The sequence below is a fragment of the Somniosus microcephalus genome, chromosome 6 (assembly GCF_052327205.1).
Source record: "Somniosus microcephalus isolate GS21.2 chromosome 6, FLI_Smic_1.0, whole genome shotgun sequence".
NCBI lineage: Eukaryota > Metazoa > Chordata > Chondrichthyes > Squaliformes > Somniosidae > Somniosus > Somniosus microcephalus.
This window is the reverse complement of record NC_140992.1, coordinates 169,181,568-169,200,235: the sequence shown is the minus strand read 5'-3', so window position 1 is coordinate 169,200,235 and position 18,668 is coordinate 169,181,568. Positions and strand designations below refer to the sequence as shown.

Here is an 18,668-nt window from a genome sequence, read left to right as displayed (position 1 = left end):
CAGGAACCCTCACAACATTCAAGAAGCATTTAGATGAGCACTTGAAACGCCATAGCATAGAAGGCTATGGACCAAGTGCTGGAAAATGGGATTAGAATAGACAGGGCTTGATGGCTGGCGCAGACACGATGGGCCGAAGGGCCTCTTTCTGTGCTGTGTAACTCTATGACTCTGTGACCTCCGGAGAGGGATCAGAAGCAGAATCCTGGCTAACTTTTCCCCCTCCCTAGCCCAGGTGTGCTGAAGCCGAGTGTTGCATCTACTTTTGCCTTGGCTGCTATCCGCTTGCATGCCTCAGACCGCAGATTGAACATAGGAGCTTCCAGTCAGTATAGCTCAGCCTTACACTGGCTGTGTGCTTTACACGTCTCTTCTCTCTACAAGTGAAGGAATGAGCAAGAATCACTGCAACGGCTACGGTGTTGTCACTATGATTAAGTTAATTTTACTCACCTTCATAATGGAATCATTCTATCTAGCCAGCTGTCTTTTATTTGGGTTTATGCACTAAGTTGTCTATAAAACCAGATAAATGAGTGGTGTTTGGTTGGTCCATTGGTGAACTATTGTCTCTCTGTACGTACAGGTGATTGAGCCCAACCTGGGTGAAGGAGGAGAGACCATAGCCAGCATTCCAGTGAAAATATCCATCCGCGCCATCTTCACCACCTATCAGATCTTGCCAGCCAGGGGGATTAACTTTGGCACCGTGCTAGTTGGCAACCGCAAAAGCCGCACATTCATCCTGGAGAACAAGTGTGAATTTGACTTCAAATACGCCATCTTCAAAATGTCCACCATGGCACCACGCCAGCCAAAGAAGGGGTATGGAACATTCCATCAAATGAGTGCACAGCTGTTGGGCGCATCAAGCAGCTGTTCTGTTTGCAGTTTTCTCTAAGCTGCATCAAGAGTTTCTCACTCTGGATGGGGCAGCAGTTGCGACGTCACAATTGGCTTTAGAGCAGAGAAAACCAGCCAGGATTCCCTGATCACTCTCCCGTGACCGCTGTATCCTAAAATGTGATGGGGGGGTCGCGCAAAGAGAAAATTAGGTTTAACTGAAGCCTTCCCCTTCCGCCTCTCCTCCCCCCCCACCCCCCCCCCCCCCTCCCCTCCCTGGCCCCACTGTCGAATGGCGGCCCGACTCTCGCTGCTCCAGCTCACACATGAAGACTTGTCAATTGGGACAAAGTAGTGACAGGAGGCTGGTGCCCATGGAACTGTGTTCAGCAAGAATGGGCACCTTCAGGAGAGCGTTGGGGGTGGGGTGGGGGGGTAGATAATTGGGTTGAATATTTATCTTTTATGAAGAAACTGGTTGTGGAGCAGTAGGAGGGTAGAAGGCAGGCCACCCATGTAAATTCATTGTCACAGGTTAAAATGTGGAACCCAGCAGCACCTTTACAGGGCAAAATCCTGCCCACCAAGGTGGGCTTTGTGTTTCCTTTTCTGAATCCAGCGATGTTTAACTAGACAGGCAGGCAAGAACAGAACAATCTGGCGATGTTTAACTAGACAGGCAGGCAAGAACAGAAGCTGCCATTTATTTGCTGCTGTGAGTATCTATTAAGATTGACAGCAAGAGTCAGAACAAAGATCTGCTTCTTGCTGGTTGAGAAACTCAGGTTGTGTTGCTATTGCTGTTGTTGTGGGGGCCAGCCTGACTGCACAGCACTGGCTAAAAAGAAATAAAAAACTTGCATTTATAAAGTGCCTTTCACAGCCTCAGAAATCCCAAATTGCTTTAACAGATAATGAAGTACTGTTGGAGTACAGTTTCTGTTATAATGTAGGGAAATGTGGCAGCCAGTTTGTGCACAGCAAGATCCCACCAACAGCAATGTGATAACGACCAGATAATCTGTGTTTAAGTATTAGTTGAGGGATAAATATTGGCCAGGACACCGGGGAGAACTCCCCTACTCTTCTTCGAATAGTGTTATGGGATCTTTTACGTCCACCTGAGAGAGCAGACGGGGCCTCACTTTAACATCTGATCCGAAAGACGGCACCTCTGACAGTGCACTCCCTCACTGGAGTGTCGGCCTGAATACTGTGTTTAAGTTTCTGAAGTGGGACTTGAACCTGCAACCTTCTGACTCCAAGGTGAGAGTGCTACCACTTTTTTTTTATTACTTTATTTAACATTAAGAACATTTACAACATCATGTTCATTTCATTGTATGATACAAATCAATTCCGCCGCTCTGCACAGCCATTCCGCCACCACATTTTAACATCAAAACCTGAAGTTTAATTTGTCTCCTGTAACATATATTAATCGATTGTACTTTAAAAATTGGTTGTAAAATACTGTCCCTAAATTCCTTTCTGAATAAAACATCCACAAAGCCTTATAATGATCTTTTAGCTTATATTTAAAATACTCTTTTAGATTGATTCTCCTCCCCTTAAAAAACAGCATTCCTTCTTTGCACAATCACGAATCTAGCCAAACTGAACATTAAATTAATTGCTGCTCCGCTAGACTCGGGCAGACTCTCCTGCAATCCCCATCTCAAAATTGAGTCCCACGGGATTCCCATTCTCGCTCTTCGGTCCCCACCCAGCAAAAAAGCTTCATACAACTGTCGAACATAGTACTTAAAGTCATTTAACTGCGGACATAACACCAGTAAATGGGACAGAGTCTCATCCCGTGTCCCACACATTGGGCAAGTTGCCGCCTCCACATGTCCAATCTTGCACAAGACCGTCATGGTAAAAATCCGGTTATGAGCCAATTTGAAATCCAGTTCAATCCATTCTGGGCATTTAAAATTCGCCCACACTCCCTTCCAAATCCTGTTGAAGTCCAGCTGTGGGTATATACCCTGCCAAAACTCCTGACCAGCAGGTGTCTTGAATCTCCATTCTCTGAATACCTCATAGAAATCTCGAGTATTACAGTTGTCAAATTGGACCAACTCTCCCCCTTTCTCCAGTACAAAGCTTGGAAAAGCAGGGCGCATTTTACTTCCTTTGGAGATTTCCGCATTTATTTCTTCCATCCAATCCTGTGGCATTGCCCTCACAATTTTCTCACACATGATTCCTATTGCTTTTCCTTCTACCTCCTGATCCTCTTCCCACACCATGTCCCTCACTATCGCTTCCGGCAACCAACCTGGAATTACCTCGTATAATACATCTTTCACAGATATACTCCCAGCTTTTATAAAAGCTTGATTAAATAAAACCTCTCCTTCGATGTTGACCCACCTGTTAAAAAATAAGGGCTGTTCTAAAAATTCCTCAGCCCCCTTGGGCATAAACTGCACACTCTTTAAAAATTGGGCCCAAGTCTCTACAACCCCCTTATAAAACCTAGGGAGAAGTTTAATCGATTTCAAAAACATATTATTGTATTCCATATACAATATCCTCTGCCCTCCTATCCCACTTCGTTTAAAAAAATGCTCAAAACAACTCTTCCAAAAACTTGTATTTGACTTCTGAAGAAATCTCTTCACCCATTTGATTCTAAAGGATTTCTTTTTCAAATCAATATCTGGAAAATTGAGTCCTCCCTGATTTCTCTGTCCAATGATGGTATCGTATGCCACCAAGGCTGGTTTCCCTTCCCTAAAAACCTCACACAAGCCTCTCGGATGGACTTTTCCGCCCACTCAGGAATATCCTCCACCATCAATAAGTACCATAGCTTAGATAGCAGGAGAGCAGACACCACTGTCGCTCTTCCTTGCACTTTCAACCACCTTCTTTCCCATCTTCCCAAAATCTTTTTAATTTTCATAACCTTCGGTTCCCAATTTAATCGATCCACTTCATCCCTGTCTTTCTTGCACCCCATATGCACCCCCAGAACTTCCAAAACCTCCACCACCTTAAAGGGTCATTCCCCCAACCATTCCCCCCTACCCCTCCCTGCAACCAGGCATTGGGACTTACTATAATTCATTCTGGCTCCTGAAGCTCTACAATATTCCTCCACTACCTCCATAGCTTTCCACACTGACTCCCCATTTCTCAATGTTAAGGTTGTGTCATCTGCATATTGGTGTATCACCGACACCAGCCCAGAACTGGGTACCACAATCCCAACTACACCTTGTTTCTTTCGCATCATGTAACTTAATGATTCTGCTACCAATGTGTACAACAATGGGGACAGGACAACCCTGTCTCACTGATCTCTGTATCGGAAAATACTTGGATAAAAAACCATTACATTTAACACAACTAAATATGTTTGAATAAAAAATCCTTATCCACTGAATGAAATTTTCCTTGAAACCAAATGCTTCCAAAACCTTTAATAAAAACTCATGAGAGACCCTATCAAAGGCTTTCTCTTGATCTATCTTTAATACATAAGCCTCCCTCCCACTCTCTTCCATGAGCTCTATAGCATCTCGGATTGAGACCACAGAGTCTGCGATGTCCCGGCCTATAACTCCATAGGACTGAGCGGGCCAAACTATCTCCGGTAACACCTCCTTCAAACGATTTGCCATAACCCTCGCCAAGATCTTATAAGCCACATTTAATAATGTGATGGGCCTCCAATTCTTCAGATCCCGTCTATCCCCTTTATTTTTATAAGCTAAGCTTATGATACCTCTCCTCATAGATGGGGCCAGGCTTCCCTCAATTTTAATTTCCTTAAAAACTTCTAAGAGCAATGGACTTAAAATCTCAAAAAATTCCTTCTAAAATTCTGCACTTAGTCCTTCGGACCCTGGGCTTTCCCCCCCCTTCATTCCACTTATTGCTACTTTTATTTCCGCTAATCCTACTTCTTTGTCACACATGCTTCTCTCATCCTCCTTTAAACCCTCTTCAATAAAAGCAGTAACCTTCTCCATCGCCAAATTGGAAATGTCTTCTTTTGTATATAACTCTTGATAAAAGCTGCTAGCCGCCTCTAAAATCTCCCCACTTTCATGAATGATCCTCTCCCTAACCTTCAACTCTTCAATTAACGATAATCTCTGTCGCAGCTTCTCTTGCTCTAGAAAATATCTAGTGCCTCTTTCGCCCTCCAATGCATCTCTAGCCTTTGCACGGAGAATGGCCCCCATGCATTTTTCAGCTTGCAATAATTCCCACTCTTCCTTTAGCACCCGGAAGTTAGTCTCAGCTCCCTTATCCCCTCCGTCAACTGTTTTACAGACATCCGTAAACCTTTTGTTTATATTCTCTTCTCGATGCCGGCTAGCTGCTGCCCTCTTTTTCCCATAATGTACCGAAAAAACTTTTACCTCATTTGAAATTGTCCCACCAAACTCTTCTTTCTTTCAAGAACAAAGGTTCCTTCCGAGCATTCTTTATTATATTTATAATCCCTTCTTTATAAGCAATTTCTTTCAGGTATTGATTGTTTAAAAGCCACACCCTTGAACCGATCTTAACTCTGCTGTTCCTAATTCTAAGAACCAAAGCCGAGTGATCACTAAAAAATACTTTTTTATAATAAATCTCCATCACCTCCGAACTTAACCCTTCCCGCATTAACACAAAATCTATTCGGCTCTGTTTTAGAACATCACCCACCCAACCTGCTCTGGAGAACTCCCTTTTTATGGGGTTCCGGTCCCTCCATAAGTCTCTCAAATTTAAATTTGCCATCATTTTTACAATCATCCCTCTGGAGTTATCATCCTTAAAGGTCATCTGGGCTGAAATGTCCATCAGAGATGAAAAATACACTAAAATCCCCCACTATACAAGGATTTTCCACCTCTGCCACTTCAGTGAATAACCCCCGAAAAAACTTGCGACGCTTGCAATGGTCGTTCGGTGCATAGATATTAAAGAGATCGCAATTAAATCCCTCCATTTTTACCCTTACCCGTAAAAATCTCCCCTCAGTGTCCTTGTCCACGACGGCAACATTCTCTTCTATGGACGGACTCACCAAAACAGCTACCCCTCTACGGTTATTGTTTGCACAACTTGCAAACACCTCTCCCTTCCAAACCTTCTGAACTCTTTCTAGAATATCCTCATCCCAAAAGGTTTCTTGCAGACACAACAAGCCCGTGCCTTTAAAACCCTGCAACAACTGCTGCAATTTCTTCTCACCCCTCAGTCCGTTTACATTAATCGAGACCAATGTAATCATGGCTCCAAAGAAGGGAAGTATGCCTGATAATCTCCCCATCATTTAATCTCTGACTCTTCCCTCCTTTCATGCTCGTCCTCAACTTTTCAGGCAGCTGTTGCTTTTTCCTGCAGCCTCTGGCTCTTTTTCACCTCCTGTTTGACCCCTCCCTGCTGTTTCAGCCTCTTCCTTGCATTAAGTTTGGGCCCAGGAGCTGCCCTTTCTCCCTCCTTCTGCCCCTCACTAATCTTTCCCTTTCCACATGATGCCACCCCACCCCCGACTTCCATGTCTCTGTCCCGCTCTAATTCCTCACACTCAAGCTCTTCTGCAACCCCCTGTGCCTGCTCCCCGTCAGATACATAATCCTGCTCCCCGTCAGATACTTCATCTCCCATAGAGAGTCTTCCTGCTGTTGCAGTTTCTCCCACTGTGCCGCTCCCTTCGACCACATCTCCACCTCTGACCCTTGCACCCTGTTCCCACTCTCCATGGGACAATGGCGCACCTAAATTGTTCCCTTCTGATGTCTCTATCTTGCCGATCCCATCCTGCTGTCCCTTTAAGGCTCCTGCCTCTTGCACCCTCTCCCCGTCCTGCCCCCTCCCGCTCACCAAGATATCTGAGTCCCCGCCTCTCCCCGGAGCACCCACATCCACCACACACCCCGCTCCCACCACCTCTCCCCCCGCAGACACCAGACTCCCCAGGGGAAGCCGAACCACACTAAGGCTCGATTCTGCACTCAACCCTCGCTGCCCACTGCTGTCTTTGTTCCCCTCCACAGCACTCAGCGTGTTTTCCACCATCTCCATCCCGTTCTCTGCTCCGCCACCCTCTGCCTCTTCCTGTGCTCCTTTCTCCTTCATTTTACCGGCTGTGTCCTCCAACTGCACCGCTCCTCCGGCCGTTCCACTCTCATCTCCTGCTCCTTCTCCCATCTCTTCATCACTCATATCGCTCCCTTCTGCCACACACTCACAGCGGGTGGGGCCTTTATGACACACACCACAGCTCTCCGCCTTGCAGCTCCGAGCAATGTGTCCCGACTCACCGCAATTGTAACAATACAGGTCTGGACAGTTTCTTATGAGATGGTCATGACCAAGACAATAATAGCACACCTTTACTTGGTTATCATGCAGCACACGAAAGTACTGCACTCCTTCCAGTCTCTCCAACTTCATACTGTACGGCAATGACCTCACCCCCTCTGGGAACTGCACCTTTACATACCGGGTTCTGTCTGCTACCCGTGTTCCCGGATAGTACCTCCTCTTTATTGCAGAACACTTTTTAATGTCCCACGACTCCAACTTTTTGCTTAGCACTTTGTCCTCAATGAAAACTGGCAAGCTTAAAAATGAAACCACCACCTCCTCTGAATATAGCAGAGTCACCTCCAAGAATTTCTCACCAACTTTCAGACTGAGTAACAGTCTTTCCACCTCCTCATGGCCACTGACCGTCACCTCGAATCCCACATTTGGCTTAGGTCGGCAGGCAAAGCAGCTTCCCTCGCCACAGTTCTCATGAACCGCCTGGATAATATCCCAAGCTCGAATCTTCTTATCTTCACACTGCACCACCACCGTGTTTTCTTTACCAAACCTCCTGCGGTCCCGGCCCAAATCTTTGGGCCTTTTTTTTCCCTTTCCCACCACAGTTTCTTCCCTAATTAAATTCCTCTCGGGAACATTGTCCTCTGAGGGGCCCGGCACTCCGGACCCCTCAGCAGCCATCTGGCTGTTTTTGTGGGCCCAAAAGGCCCTAAAACCTGAAAACCAAACCCCAAAACCCACCACCAACTTTTTACAAAACTCCCTCCAACTCCCAGCTGCAATCAGGCAACCAGTAACACCTGGCTCACTCCTAGCCTCTCCCACCTAGAGAGTGCTACCCACTGAGCTACTGTAATACTTGCTCCATGAGGATAGGCGACCTTGGATATCATTTGTCTTTAACATTTGCACTTTCATCCTCTGGTTCATTACGCCTTTCAACAAAGAAGCACAGCTCCTTGTAACTCCCTCCTTCCCTGCAGCAGCATTGCTAGCTGAGGATTCTCCTCTTGGAAAAACATGATGTTGTTTCCTTTAGCCCACTTTGAAAGTACCTCTTGTCAACTGGGCTGAGGAGTAGTATTGGTGTCCCTACTTTTATAACTGAGAAACCGAGGTAAAGGGTCGAGCGCCACAGTCCAAGCACCAACCAGACTGAAAGGATTGGGAGAGAAGTCGAGCAGTAGTGATGAGGTGATGCCAAGCTTGGGGTTTAAAAACCTGTAGACTGGAGATGGGGAGGAAATCCATAGTTCTGAGGTCCTTCTTGCCGGTCTCCCACCTACCACCCTCTGTAAACTTCAGATCATCCGAAGGTCTGCTGCCCATATCCTAACCCGCACCAAGTCCCGTTCATCCATCACCCCGTGCCCGCTGACATACATCGGCTCATTTAAAATTTTAAATTCTTATTCTTGTGTTCAAATCCCTGCATGGCCTCACCCCTCCCTATCTCTGTAATCTCATCCAGCCCTACAAGCCTCCCAGATCTCTGCATTCCTCCAATTCTGGCCTCTTGTGCATCCCCGATTTCCTTTGCCCCACCATTGGCGGCCTTGCCTTCAGCTGTATAGGCTCCAAGCTCTGGAATTATCTCTCTAAACCTCTCCACCTCTCTCTCCTTTTAGATGCTACGTAAAACCTGCTCTTTGTCACCTGTCCTAATATCTATGATGGAAAGGTCAATGACCTGAAACGTTAACACTGTTTCTCTCTCCACAGATGCTGCCTGACCTGCTGAGTATTTCCAACACTTTCTGTTTTTATTTCTAATATCTCTTTATGTGGCTCAGTGTCACATTTTATCTGATAATGCTCCTGTGAAGCACCTTGGGACATTTTACTACATTGAAGGTGCTGTAGAAATGCAAGTGGTTGTTGTTGTCCTGAGTAAGAATCAGTTTGAGTAGGAGACCATGCCATGAGTTTTGACTTTAGCACAGAGAATATATAGGGAGGAGGAAATGCGCACTGGACAAAATATTTGGAGCTTAGACTGAATGGGAGATCAAAGTTTGAAACAGTGCTGATTGTCGCACCATCAGTAAAATAGAGATAGGCTGGAGGTGAGAAAAGGGCTTCCTCTCTACAGGAAAAGGAGTGTTACTGGCCAACCTGATATATGGAAATGTGAGGAGATGACAAAATGGTGGTGGAGGGAGGAGGCATTTAGTTGAAGGAACTAATTAACAACTTCTGTGACTAAAAACAGGCGATGAAAATACACAGCAGGTCTGTCGGCATCCAAGAAGTAAAAACAGGTTGATGTTTCAGGTGGGATGAGTTCTATTGCAGCGTCTGCACCCAAAACTTGACCTTGCTTTCCTCTTTCAACTGTTAACTGCACTGCTGTTCATTTCTACTTTCCTTGGATTTCCAACATCCATGGTTTGTCATTTATATCATAGGATAATAGGAACAGGAGGAGGCCAATTAGTCCCTGGATCCTATTCCGCCATTCAATTAGATCATGGCTGATCTGTACCTCAACCCCATCTACCGTGCCTTTGTTTCAAACCCCTTCATACTCTTGCCTAACAAAAATCTATCCATCACAGTCTTGAAAATTTCAATCAACATATCATCCACAGCCTTAAGGAGGCGTGAGTTCAGCTATCCCTGTCGGAGTGAGTTCAGCTAGCCCTGTCGGAGTGAGTTCAGCTATCCCTGTAGGAGTGAGTTCAGCTATCCCTGTAGGAGTGAGTTCAGCTATCCCTGTTTTTCCATTTATTTTGTGATGGACATCGGCAGTCCATTTCACCCTGTTTATTATTGTTCATTTTAAAGGTAAGAAGAAACTCCTCAATATAATAAGAGTTGTTTGTGTCTTGTTTTGCACACTTTGTACAAAAATAATAACTTGCAGGACAACGGAGTATTACAGTTTAACTCTTTTATTAAGCATTAGGTCTGATCTTATTCATAGCAGCACTAGTGGGGAAAAAAGCATGGCATTAGGACCCCTAGCCTGGGTCTTCAAACAATAGTAGTCCTTACAGATGCCTGCAGGCCAATGACAACTCAGCATGTGATCACATGTGAATATAATAGGTGTTCCTTACAGATGCCTGTGGGCCAATGACAATTCAATATGCAAATGTTACAGTTTGTGTTGGGGAATGGAATAATGTCCAGTTTTTTGCACTCAGGATCCAAATGCCAGTGTGACCCAAGGGATGAGTTAGATGTAGTGTAAAGCTTCCTCTATTTTACCCGGATAGCGGGGAAGGGGAGTTTTCTGTAAGATGGGCGGAATGGCCTCCTTCTGTGCTGTATCATTCTATCATTCTATTCTTTCTTGTATTTTACGAGTATTTGGTATGTTGCTAACTTCTTTTTCAGATACTATAGTATTTGTTTTATTTTGGGTTATATAGGGCTGCCGGTTCAAAGCTTGGAAAGGCCCAAGATAGATCAAGCTCATTAAAATCGAACGGAATTCCGAAACACAAAGAGCAAGCACCCCAGGTGAGTGAGGCACCCGGCACATAGAATCTAGTTACAAGGGTGGCTATGAGCGTATGTTCCGTTCAAATAGGGATGGGCAATAAATGCTGGCCTTGCCAGCGACGCCCACATCCCATAAATGAATTTTTTAAAAAGAACCAGAGACCACCAACGTTACTGTTCCTGGTACAAAAACAGAAAATACAAGAAACGCTCAGCAGGGCCAGTGGCCATGGCAGGTGTAGACGGAACAGAGGAGTTAATGTTTCGGGTGTGGACCTCGTGGGGGAAAAGAAAATCAGGATGTTACAGATGAACAGCATTGAAAAAGGAACAGAACAAAGGTAGGGGGCCAGTGCTTGGGAGAGGGAACCATTTACAATGCCAGCTGCACAGATGGTCTCAATCTTAGTGACAAAGAAGTCCATGAGCTCCTCACAATTGTTGGAGGGGGCACGGTACAGGGGGTTATGAAGACATTTGGTACTGAAGGGTTATCTTTTGTCCCCAGGATGACCCTGGAGTAATGGGTGGTTTGGGCAGAGGTGACCCAATAATGTTGACGTGGTCCAGCCAGATCTGGTAATGGATGGCTAAACCAATCATGCTCCAGATACGCTCAAATCTGCACCCCTTGGACTTGAGGGACTGAAGATAATGAGAATGGGAAAGAGTAAAGGGCTTGCTGGGGACAAGGGCATCAAGGTTGGAGGTGGGGAGTGGTTGAACAGATTGATGGCGGCACAAGTGTTACAGTGAATGGAAGGCCAAAAGCTAGGCATTTGGGAGTTTGTAAGTACAGTTATAAGTGATTTGGGGAGAGTTTTTTCCATGGTGGGACACAGAAAGAAGTGGGGTTGGGAGGGGGCAGGGAAATGTGGGTGGTGAGGGATACCAGGAAGTGGTCGGAGATGACCTTGTCTGTGATAGAGACCATGAGGATAGAAAGGCTATTGTAGATGGCAAGGTTGAGGGGGTGGCCGTTACATAGAATTTACAGCATGGAAACAGGCCATTCGGTCCAACTGGTCTATGCCAGTGTTTATGCTCCACACGAGCCTTCTCTCCCCCCCCCTCTTCATCCAACTGTAAGCTCAACCTTCTATTGCTTTCTCCCTCATGTACTTATCTATAAAGGCATCTATGCTATTCACCTCAACTACTCCAGATGATGCTAAATGGGTTAGGAGAGTTTATATGGAGAGAGAAGTTTAGTGAGGGCAGTGAATTCAGAGGTGAAAGGGCAAGGGGAGCTGAGTTGGAGGTTGAAATTGCAGGGAATGAGGAGTTGCTCAGTGCAGAGGCTAAGGAAGGCAGGGAGTAGGAGGATATCTCGGTGAGAAACTTGGAGTGATGCGCAATGTTCCCTCTTATTTTTTTTTTGGTGCCTGAGCCCTTTAAGCGGCTGCGCGGCCCATTCAAATGTTCGCGCATGCGCAGTTTTTCTCATCTAAAAGCTGGTGTGCGGCCTCCAGAACGCCGCGTGGCCGCACAGCTTAACGGGAGCATTGGTGGGGTGGGTGGTCGAGAACATGGATTTTAAAGGAGAGGCGAGAGGAGTGGAATAAGATGAGGTGCTTGGAGGACAAGGTCCCAGAGGAGATGGAGAAATTTGGTGAAAAGGACCACGCTGCCACCGCAAACTTAACGCTATGTTACAAGTGCCACAGTTTTGTTTTACTAGTTGTATTGTTTTAATGCTGTTGCTGGTGCCTTTGCTAGGCAATGAACTGAGGGTTGTCACAGGTCAGTGATATGATGAGGCTGAATGGAGGGACGATCACCCAATCCCAGGGTGCAGATTTTCTTTTATTGACAGTCTCTCAAGTGATTTAGCCCTTCTGCGATAGCAGGAATTCCTAATGCTGTCAGGACATTCAACTCCTTTCAAAGAATGAAAATGACTGTATCCTGCACATCCTTGACTGAGGAAGCAAGCAGCTGACCTTCTCTAGGGCCTCTGCCAATGGTAGATCCCAGCCAGCTGCTGGGAGTTGTGTGATGATACTTCAGCATGATTCTCCATTTGGATTCCCTTGCCTCCGCATTGGCAATATCTGGTCCCCTGACCGCCCTCAATAAGTCACCGCGTGGTGACATCAAAACCTAGAACCCACATCCTGTCAGCTTGTGGCACTGTGCATCAGAGCACTAATGTGCGTTGCCATCACTGTCCTGTAGCTTTTTTTAAATTATCACCCACTGGTCCTACCTCCTGCATTACACTTTAGTGGTACATTAGTGCAGAATGTAGGGCTTCTTCTACAGCACCTTCCAAACCTGCAATCTCCACCACCTAGAAAGACAAGGGCAGCAAGTGCATGGGAACATCATCACCTCCAAATCACACACCATCTCGACTTGGAAATATATCGCCGTTCCTTCATCGTTGCTGGGTCAAATTTCTGGAACTCCCTACCTAACAGTACTGTGGAGTACTTTTACCACGTAGACTGCAGCCGTTCAAGAAGGCGCCTCACCACCACCTTCTCAAGAGAAGCTAGGGATGGGGATAAATGCCGACCTTGCCAGTGATGCCCTTATCCCAAAAATGAATTTTTAAAACATTGTCCTGAGTCAATGGCACACTCTAGTTCTCAGTAACTTGCAGTTTCTGTTTATGCCTTTCATGCAGGCCCGTTTGACAATTGGATCGTTTACAGTCATCCCCGGTTTTGGAGTTGTGCTCCCTGGAGCCCAGCAGACCATTACAGTGGAGTGTTCCGCAGATCAGCTTGGGAAGCACGAGGAGGTCCTGAGCATCGACATAACTGATCGGGACCCAAACGACAGTCCAACTGGTATTCCATACTGGCTCGCCATCGAATGCTGTGCACCAAGTACGTTCAGAGAGAACAAACTCCGCTACAATTTACAACAACAACTTGCATTTATATAGCGCCTTTAACGTCGTAAAACATCCCAAGGCGCTTCACAGGAGCGTAATCAGACAAAAATTGACACTAAGCCACATAGAGGTATTATGACAGGTGACCAAAAGCTTGGTCAAAGAGGTAGGTTTTGAGGAGCGTCTTAAAGGAGGAGAGAGAGGTAGCGAGGCGGAGAGGTTTAGGGAGGGAATTCCAGAGCTTAGGGCCCAGATAACGGAAATCACGGCTGCCAATGATTGAGTGAAGGAAATCTGGGATGCGCAAGAGGCCAGAATTGGAGGAGTGCAGGGATATCAGAGGGTTGTAGGGCTGGAGGAGGTTACAGAGATAGGGATTGATGAATTTTCTTTGGAGCCTTTAAAACACGGCGCCGCAAATGTGGCACACAGGGCGGGAGGCTGATCCCGCAGGCTTCTTCCCCTGACACCACCAACTTTGCCAGGGCCAGCGGTTGAGTTCTGTGCGGGGGCGATCATGGTGTAACTGCTGTAATTGAGTTCCCCCAGATGTTCTTGGTCCTGGTATTTAGTAGTACAGGTGTAGGGTTCAGCTGCACTGTCAGATGGGTCTAGGCTAAGGTAGATGTTTGGCAGCACTGCGCTGGCTGCACTAGGACAACGTATGTGGGGCCTTGATATGGCATCGCGGTTGAGTGGAAACCTGGGGCTTGGCAGAACTAAGGGATGAAATGTTAGGCTTGAGTGTTGGTGGATTCCTGGTGGAAGGGTTGAAATTCCAGGGAATTCCTGGTCTGACAGTCAGGTGGGGTTGTGTAACTTTCTAAAGTGACCTCTGCAAACTTTACAGTTAGCATTTTGTGAATGGCTCCTCTGTGTGTCTCTGTCTATTCCCTCTCTCTGCGAATGGAAAAGGAGGAGGGGTAGTCCTGATAAAAGGTGGGATGAAGACAGTAGAGAGAAAGGATCTTAGCTCTGAAAATCAGGACGTAAAATCAGTTTGGGGTAGAAAACATTGGTGGGAGTTGTTTATAGGCCCCCAAACAGTAGTTGTAATGTAGGGCAGAGTATAAATCAGGAAATTAGAGGCGTATGTAACAAGGGTAATAGAGTAATTATGGGGGACTTTAATCTATATATAAACTGGGGAAACCAAATTTGCAGTAATAGTGTGGCGGACATATTTATGGAATGTATACAAGATAGTTTTCTAGATCAGTATGTTGAGGAACCAACTGGGAACAGGCTATTTTAGATCTATTATTGTGCAATGAGAAAGGGTTAATTAATAACCTTGTACAAAAGGGGCCTTCATAGTGGTTAGCACTGTTGCCTCACAGCGCCAGGGACCCGGGTTCGAATCCGGCCTCGGGCGACTGTCTGTGTGGAGTTTGCACATTCTCCCCGTGTTTGCGTGGGTTTCCTCCGGGTGCTCCGGTTTCCTCCCACAGTCCAAAGATGTGCGGGTTAGGTTGATTGGCTATGATAAATTGACCCTTAGTGTTAGGGGGATTAAATACGTGGGGTTACGGGGATAGGGTGGGATATGTGTTGGTGTAGGGGTTACGGGGATTGGGTGGGATATGTGTCGGTGCAGGCTCGATGGGCTGAAATGGCCTCTATCTGCACTGTGGGGTTTCTGTGATTCTGTGAATATGATAGGATTTTATATTGAGTTTGAAAGTGATTTAATTAAATCCGAAACTCGGGTCTTAACCTACGTAGGTTGCTTTGTTTAGATTTATGAGGGGCGAGTTCGCTAAGGTAGATTGGGAAACTACATTAAAAGGTATGATGGTAGACGAGCAATGGCTAGCATGTAAAGAATTAATACATAACTTACAACAAATATACATTCCTTTAAGGCACAAAACGCCACAGGAAAAGTGGTCCAACCGTGGCTAACAAGAGAAGTTAAAGATAGTATTAAATCAAAGGAAGAGGCTTATAATGTTGCCAAAAAGAGTAGTAAGCCTGAGGATTGGGAGGATTTTAGAATTCAGCAAAGGAGGACCAAGAATTGATAAAGAAAGGGAAAATAGAATATGAGTAAACTAGCGAGAGACATAAAAAGAGACTGTAAAAGCTTCTATAGGTATGTAAAAAGGAAAAGATTAGTGAAAGTAAATGTGGGCCCCTTACAGGCTGAGACAGGAGAAATTATAATGGGAAATAAGGAAATGGCAGAGAAATTAAACAAATACTTTGGGCTGGATTTTACCAGCCCTGAGGAGGCCAGTTTGGAGGCGGGACTGCTGGGAAAGTCAAAAAGAATGGGAGCGGGTCCTGAACCTACGCCCAACCCACCTCCAACCAATCTTCCCGGTAGTCGGGTCCCCGATTTGCGCAGGGACCCGACTCCTAGCGGCGGGATGAGGATTGTAGCCACTTAACTGCCTGTTAAGAGGCTTTTTCCAATTTTTAGACTTTTGCTGTGAACTTCCCAACGTCGATGAACCCCGCCAAGGTAAGTGAGGCGTGCTGTGGGTCTGTTGTACTGTTGGTGTACAGATGATAGCTACAGAAGTGGTGTGAAGGATGCAATGGGACACTGGTGAGTATCAGAGGTAAAGAAATGTTGGGAAAGTAATTTTTAATGTGTTTAGTTTTTTTGTAGGTGACAAGCTTTTAGGCGTTTGTGTGGCCTCACCTCATTGGGAGAAGTGACATCGCTTCTGTACCCTCATCTGCAGCTGCCACCTGTTTCATCCTAAGGAGAGAGTCATTGGAGATCCTGGGGGCAAGGGCTCACCTTTGTACAGTGATTGTCAGTGTTTGACAGCACGTTAATGCTGTCAAACACTGTCAAATCATCTGTCAAAAATTTATGGTTCTTGTGCCTTTAAGAAAACCAGCAGATGAAGTGTCATCAACTGACGTCATCTGACACCGGCTTTCCCTTAATTGGCCAGCAATCCTGCAGGGCAGGCTTAACAAGGCCAATTGGGAAAATAGCGTTGGTACGTCGGACGTCGCTGGGGGCGAGACTAGAACCCGGAAGGCAGCAGTTCCACCCCCAACTCATCTCGGTGAGTAAAATCCAGCCCTTTGTGTCTGTCTTCACGGGAGAAGACGCAAAAAACATCCCGCAAATAGTGGCGAACCAAGGCTCTAGCGAGAATGAGGAACTGAAAGAAATTTGTATTAGTAAAAAGATGGTACTGGAGAAATTAATGGGACTGAAAGCCAATAAATCCCCTGGACCTGATGGCCTACATCCTAGGGTTTTGAAAGAGGTGACTATAGAGATAGTGGATGCATTGGTTTTCATTTTCCAAAATTCCATAGATTCTAGAACGGTTCCCGCGGATTAGAATGTAGCAAGTAAGAACATAAGAAATAGGAGCAGGAATAGGCCACTTGGCCCCTCGAGCCTGCTCCACCATTCAATAAGATCATGGCTGATCTTGGGCTCAAAGCCACTTCCCTGCCCGCTCCCCATAACCTTTCACTCCCTTACCTTGCAAAAATTTGTCTGTCTCCACCTTAAATGTATTTAATGACCCAGCCTCCACAGCTCTCTGGGGCAGAGAATTTCACAGATTTATGGCCCTCTGAGAGAAGAAATTCCTCCTCATCTCAGTTCTAAAACGGCGACCCTTTATTCTAAAACTATGCCCCCACGTTCTAAATTTCCCCACGAGGGGAAGCATCCTCTCTGCATTTACTTGGTCGTGCTCCCTCAGTATCTTATATGTTTCAATAAGATCACCTCTCATTATTCTAAGCTCCAATGAGTATAGGCCCAGCTTGCTCAACCTTTCCTCATAAGTCAACCCCCTCATCTCTGGAACTAACCTAGTGAATCATTTCTGAACTGCCTCCAATGCAAGCATACCCTTCCTTAAATAAGGAGACCAAAACTGTACGCAGTACTCAAGGTGTGGTCTCACCAATACCCTGTACAGCTGTAGCAGGACTTCCCTGCTTTTATACTCCAACCACTTTGAAATAAAGGCCAACATTCCATTTGCCTTTTTGATTACTTGCTGTACTTGCATGCTAACTTTTTGTGTTTCATGCACAAGGACCCCCAGGTCCCTCTGAACTGTAGCATTTTGTAATCTCTCTCCATTTAAATAATAATTTGCTTTTTTATTTTTCCTGCCAATGTGTATAACCTCGCACTTTCCCACATTATACTCCATCTGCCAAATGTTTCCCCACTCACTTAACCTGTCTACTGTATATCCCTTTGCAGGTTCTTTGAGTCCTCTGCACAACTTGCTTTCCCACCCATCTTTGTATCATCCACAAACTTGGCTACATTACGCTCGATCCCTTCATCCAAGTCATTAATGTAGATTGTAAATAGTTGAGGCCCCGACACCGATCCCTGTGGCACCCCACTAGTTACCATTTGCCAACCGGAAAATGACCCATTTATCTCGACTCTCTGCTTTCTGTTAGTTAGCCAATTCTCTATCCATGCTAATATATTACCCCCAAGTCCGTGAGCTCTTATCTTATGCAGTAACCTTTTATGTGGCACCTTATCAAATGCCTTCTAGAAATCTAAATACACCACATCCACTGGTTCACCTTTGTCCACCCTGCTCATTCCCTCCTCAAAGAACTGCAGCACGTTTGTTAAACATGATTTCCCTTTCATAAAACCATGCTGACTCTGCTTGACTGCATTATGATTTTCCAAATGCCCTGCTACTGCTTCCTTAATGAAGGACTCCAGCATTTTCCCAACGACAGATATTGGGCTAACTGGTCTATAGTTTCCTGCTTTCTGTCCCCCTCCTTTCTTAAATAAAAGTGTTACATTTTTGGTTTTCAAATCCGCTGGGACCTCTCCAGAGTCCAGGGAATTTTGGTATATTGCAACCAGTGCATCCTGTGGTAAACCACTGTTATACCTGTCTGTATGTGTATGTGTATTCCACTAGGTACAGGTCTGGACATGCCTCGGCTGACTCCTCCCACTATTCCAGGTATATAAGTGACTACCTCCCAGTCCCTTAGTATTCTGGACGGGTCGACCACTCGAGACAAGACCTTCATTCTTTAGTTAATAAAAGCCTGGTTGTTACTCGCTTAACCTCAGTCTTTTGAGTAATTGATGGCGCATCACATCCACTATCTCTGCAGCCACTTCTTTTAAGACCCTGGGATGCAGGCCATCTGGTCCAGGGGATTGTTGTCTTTTAGTCCCATTATTTTACCAAGTACTATTTCATTAGTGATAGTGATTGTCTTTAGTTCCCCACTCCCTGTGGCCCCTTGATTATCC

The 18,668-nt window shown here is 45.7% G+C and overlaps 1 protein-coding gene across 1 annotated transcript in view; it reads left to right on the top strand.

The window, feature by feature from the left end:
- LOC147116197 (axonemal central pair apparatus protein HYDIN-like) overlaps nt 1-18,668 on the top strand; it is a 143,222-nt gene that overhangs the window by 108,824 nt on the left and 15,730 nt on the right. The window contains exons 7-9 of the mRNA XM_085990922.1: nt 587-825; nt 10,509-10,599; nt 13,214-13,418. Of these exons, the coding sequence (XP_085847048.1) occupies nt 587-825; nt 10,509-10,599; nt 13,214-13,418 (535 nt within the window). The remainder of the gene's footprint in view (nt 1-586; nt 826-10,508; nt 10,600-13,213; nt 13,419-18,668) is intronic.